This window comes from Sinocyclocheilus rhinocerous, unplaced genomic scaffold (genome assembly GCF_001515625.1).
Source record: "Sinocyclocheilus rhinocerous isolate Xijiao unplaced genomic scaffold, SAMN03320098_v1.1 scaffold1315, whole genome shotgun sequence".
Classification (NCBI taxonomy): Eukaryota; Metazoa; Chordata; class Actinopteri; order Cypriniformes; family Cyprinidae; genus Sinocyclocheilus; species Sinocyclocheilus rhinocerous.
This window is the reverse complement of record NW_015644364.1, coordinates 119,647-124,884: the sequence shown is the minus strand read 5'-3', so window position 1 is coordinate 124,884 and position 5,238 is coordinate 119,647. Positions and strand designations below refer to the sequence as shown.

Sequence of the window (5,238 nt, the reverse complement as noted above, 5' to 3'; positions counted from 1 at the left end):
CTGTCTTGCCCTCAATATTCCTGTTTGCCATTTTCTGACCCATGCCTGTTTTATGACCACGTCTCTGTCTCCTATTAAAGCTTTGCAAATGGATCCGCAAGTCTCATGTCTCGTTCGCCCCGTAACTGACTCTATCAGGGTGACTGACCCTAGAAGATCATATAAGGAGAGAGAGAGATATTGTGTAGATTGTACCTGTCACCTGTTTATGTAACACTTAAAAAATAATAAATAAAAAAAATGGGTTATAAAAAATATTATAATTTCTAGTTTAAATTGAGTTCCCTTCTCTTTATAACTCATTTATCCTCTGCCATTCCCAAGTCAAGAGTCGTATATATACTGACCCAATAGCATATCTAGAAAACTAGAGTCAATCAACAAGTTTAAGCATCAGTGACCCAGAATTAGTAAGATTTGACTACATTTATTTCAGAAGCATTTTGTCTGTAGACCTGTGTAATCAATATCTAACATGATAAAATAAATAAATTTATACTACGGGGCCGTTGAATGCTTGAATCTGATTGGCTGACGAACGTTCTGAGGTGTACAATTATTTTCAGGGAAACGCACGGCGAACGTAGTTCCAGGCAGCTCTCTTGACCGCATTACAGTTCCATATCACTTCGCATAGTTAACTGTAATAACGGAAATTAGCATACAGTACCTATACAGCACACAGGAATTACTGCAATCACACGTGCTCGCACACGCACACTACGTGTAAAAAGGTGTTGTCAGCGCTGCCCTGACGATTTTATCAGTTAGCCTATATACGGGTGTGCATTATTTTTCTAATAATTCAACGGCCCGGAGTCAATTATTCCTTACATAAATAATGCAATCCATGTTAAATTTCATCTGCAACAACACTGCAAACTTTTATAAAGATTGTTCATTATCTTTTGAATGCATCATTATGCAATCATATGAACAGATTTCTCCCGTGAGTGGCAGATTAATGTACTGCTTTATCTGCAATACAGTAGGAAATTAAATAAAAAGTCAAAAATTTAATTATGCTGGATCATCAGATACGCCAGAAAAAGTGTGGGAGAGCGTCTGATGCCATCTGTGCAGTGCAATAACACGTTATCTGAGGAAATACAAACAAAGACACTCAAAACAAACTCACTCCTAGACAGTTTGTCACTATAGGACACTTTATGTGCGTGTGTGTGTGTGTGTGTGTGTGTGTGTGTGTGTGTCTCAGCTCTTACTCTCTGGGTTACTGAGGGCCTTGTAGATGAATTTGGCAGCTGGCAAGAAGTACTTGCTGATGTCAAACAAGTGGTCGTCCATTACAGGCACACCGTAGTAAGTGATGTTCATGCCTTTGTAATATTTGGCCCCAGTATTGACCTTTTCTAGCAGATCTTCCTTGCTTGGCATTCCTAACAGCACCTTCAGGCTCTTCTTCACAGCCGCAGTGTTCAGGATGTGAGTAACACCCATCTCCTTCAGTCGGACTCGGTCCATTGCTGTCTCGCTTATAAGCGGAATAATTGACTCCGGGCCGTTGAATTATTAGAAAAATAATGCACACCCGCTTCACGTCGTGGCCGCATCACCTCCTCGGGTGTGCATTATTTTTCTAATAATTCAACGGCCCGGAGTCAATTATTCCTTACATAAATAATGCAATCCATGTTAAATTTCATCTGCAACAACACTGCAAACTTTTATAAAGATTGTTCATTATCTTTTGAATGCATCATTATGCAATCATATGAACAGATTTCTCCCGTGAGTGGCAGATTAACAGGCACACCGTAGTAAGTGATGTTCATGCCTTTGTAATATTTGGCCCCAGTATTGACCTTTTCTAGCAGATCTTCCTTGCTTGGCATTCCTAACAGCACCTTCAGGCTCTTCTTCACAGCCGCAGTGTTCAGGATGTGAGTAACACCCATCTCCTTCAGTCGGACTCGGTCCATTGCTGTCTCGCTGCACAAGAACAAAGAGGATTTATGTACAATTATATAACTGCATTGTGTGATTACTGTATTACATTATTACCATATATACAGTATACTATATATAGTATATATATTACTATATATGTCATTTCTTTGATAGCGTGAAGTGTTGTAGACTTACTAATTTCCTATGAAGACATTGGGCCAGACCTCAGAGACTGGTGTCCAGTGCAGGAAACATTCGTCCAGGCGATCCAGCAGTTGGATCACGCTTTGACGGATTTTTTGCTTGACTTTCTGTTTTACAGCAGCTTGGATCTGGGACAGACGATTGCTCTGTATCAACCAGATCCACATCCGTTTCTGGCTCAGGATCACTTGGACCTGGGACACTCGATTGCTCCACATCATCCAGATCCACTTGAGGTTCTGGTTCAGGACAGTCTGGATCCGGGACACTCGATTGCTCCACATCATCCAGATCCACTTGAGGTTCTGGTTCAGGACAGTCTGGATCCGGGACACTCGATGGCTCCACATCATCCAGATCCACTTGAGGTTCTGGTTCAGGACAGTCTGGATCCGGGACACTCGATGGCTCTGGATCAGGTTCTGCTGAGACCCCAATCGGCTCCACTGTTTCTCTGGAAGCTTTTTTTCACAGCCTTCCATTTTCTTCTGAAGAATGAACAGATTTTGTTGATCTTCCTCACTTCATTTTTTTCTGATAACATGAAAACAAATAATAAGCTATTAGAAACATCTCTACGCACAGATTAAACATGAATAATTATAGTTTAATTTGTAAGACTGTCTGAATAAGCTGTTTGACTTTAACAGGGTCAATGGGCAATTGTTGCATTTAGCTCCATGATACACATTAGATTTGGTGAATTAATGGATCATGATGTAAACACTGGCCTTTATATCAAAATGACATGCAAAAATGAGCATATAAGGAAAACTGCAGACAGCATTTGTTTTTGGATCTCAGTGTATTGTTTTTGAAATGTACTGTTGACTTTCACCTGTCGGGTTTCTCTCAATGGTTTCAGGAGAAACAGTCATGTCAGTCTGATCTTTGCCACTGCTGCCCCCTGCAGGCTCAGTCAGATCTTCAGGTGCTGTCAAGACTGTGTGTGACTCTGTAGTCAGATATGTATGAATATCTGAATACTCTGGCATCCGTAAACAGTGTTTCTACGGTCTGTATCGGTGCTCTGTGACTGAACTTCACAGATTCTGCGAGCGCGCGTCTCTTTATAAAACAGCCTGTCTGATGACATAATCAAAGTGGCGCATCTTGCTGTAGTTCCACAATTGCCATTATTTTTACACGTGCATCTGTTTGTTCTGCTGTCCGAGTTTAACAGGGCAGAGGACTGTGAATTTACAAGATTCGAACCGCTTCCTGAACCAGTCTGGCCAAGCGAGGCTTCGGACGTCATCAATGACGTCATTGCTCTAAAGCGATACAAGCCTCGATACGCGCTTCACTGAAAGCTGCCGCGATTTCTCGACACGCGTTCCGAAGCCTCGGCACAGAACGTAACATCACTATAGTAAAGCACGTTGAAGTTGATTTAAAATAAAGAATAATTATAATTTGAGACCTTTAAGAGCATTTTGAACCACCGTATTTCATGATAAATACAACACGTATATATTTCAATTATGAAAATTATTTAATTATTAAATTTGCAGCAACCCTCTCATGACTACACAAAAATCTTTTAAAAACAGTTTGATTTTCTACATTTTATGATGGCCAAAAGGCACTGAATAACAGGAATGACAGAAATCTAGGGGATTGCTGCTGCTGTCTGATTTCTTTGATTTCTAGCTCATCTTCTTCGGGGTGGAGGATTGTTTATTTGATGATCGGAGCTGGCGTACAGACTACTTTGGGGTTTATTTCTATTTCCTGGGTGACGTAGTCAAAATTTCTACAAGTAGATGAACTTGGGCTTGTGTGTTAGAAACCTGTAATGCTCCGTGCCACATCATCAATTGTAAACAGTGCCTGGGCACATTCCCGGGACCCGTTTCAATAAGGAGGTTCAACCAACTCTGAGTTTAAACTTGAACTCTGAGTTGACTTACCCTGAGATGGGAAATTTTTGGTTTCAGAACAGCTAAATTGTGTTAGTTCAGTCGACTCGGAGTAGGTTGACTCTGAGTTTAGCACGTGCACCACGACTATGAGAAGTCATGATCAGTGGAGCTCCGAAATTACGATTCACCATGGCAACAGCTCCCGCCAAAAAGATGTCCGCATACTTCCGAGTCAATGTGTAACTCTAATCTTAATAACTGTTATAATATCAGAGGTGAAAACTGCAAATTATTGAACTAATATTCATTTTAATGGTATCCCATGGCGAAAAAAGAAAAGAAAAAGAACGTAGCAGCATCTAAAAATGAATTATGAAAACACAATTCAATCAAGGTAAAGCTTTAAGCATAAAAGTTTCATGGTTGTAGGCTACAAGACTTTGAATGATATTTAATATGTCAAATGTTTGCAGTGTCTATTTCAATGCGCAGAAGCTTTTTCCACATAGTTTAACGCTCTTTTCACATAGGCTAATTAAATGTTACATTTCTTAATTAGAGTAATGAAATTAACATCTGACATGTTCTCAGTCAACAACAAGAAGAACCTGCACCAGCACCACTGACAGATGACGAGGAGATGGTCAAGTAGAAGAATTTTAAAACCCAAAAGGAAATTAATAACTGTTGCTTTTGTATTTGTAGGAAATAAAGATGACTAAACAAATGATGAATAATTTGTGTTTATTTAACAGCTGTGGTGGTGGTTACAGCATATATCTCGTACTACCCCTCCTTCTGGCATCCTTCCATTCCATACAGTAATCTGATTCATTTTCAGAAGGTGCAATGGTGAGAATATGCTTGTCATCAATGCATCCAAATCCTGAAGGAAATTCTGCTTACTTCCAGAGGTCACAGAACGTCAGTGAACGTCATTTATCAGATTAGCCTCATTTAAACCAATTTCTACAACACTGACCTACAGTCCTGTGAAACTCCTCTTTGACAGATTTGTGCCCAGGGAAAAATTCTCAGAACGAGCGTGAGAGCAACGCACACTTTCCTTATCAGTCTGCATAGAGCGGCCTTACTAATGTGCTCTGCATCTCCGGTGTTTTATAGAAAACTACCATTTAAAATGGTACTGCATGTGAATATTGCAAAAAAAAAAAAAAAAATTCCCTACTAATTTGTGCAGCCTCCTCGACTACAGTATCCTGTATAAAAGGAAATGCCATGTTTGTCACTTTGACCGTGT

At 40.0% G+C, this 5,238-nt stretch overlaps 1 protein-coding gene across 1 annotated transcript; it reads right to left on the bottom strand.

The window, feature by feature from the left end:
• Nucleotides 1-1,016: 1,016 nt before the first annotated feature.
• LOC107758216 (uncharacterized) lies at nt 1,017-2,594 on the bottom strand. Its single transcript, XM_016575898.1, has 4 exons — nt 2,104-2,594; nt 1,824-1,950; nt 1,224-1,488; nt 1,017-1,099 (listed from the first exon to the last, which is right to left on the bottom strand). Exons 1-4 carry the CDS (start codon nt 2,592-2,594, stop codon nt 1,017-1,019), a joined length of 966 nt encoding a protein of 321 aa, XP_016431384.1.
• Between the last annotated feature and the right edge of the window lie 2,644 nt (nt 2,595-5,238).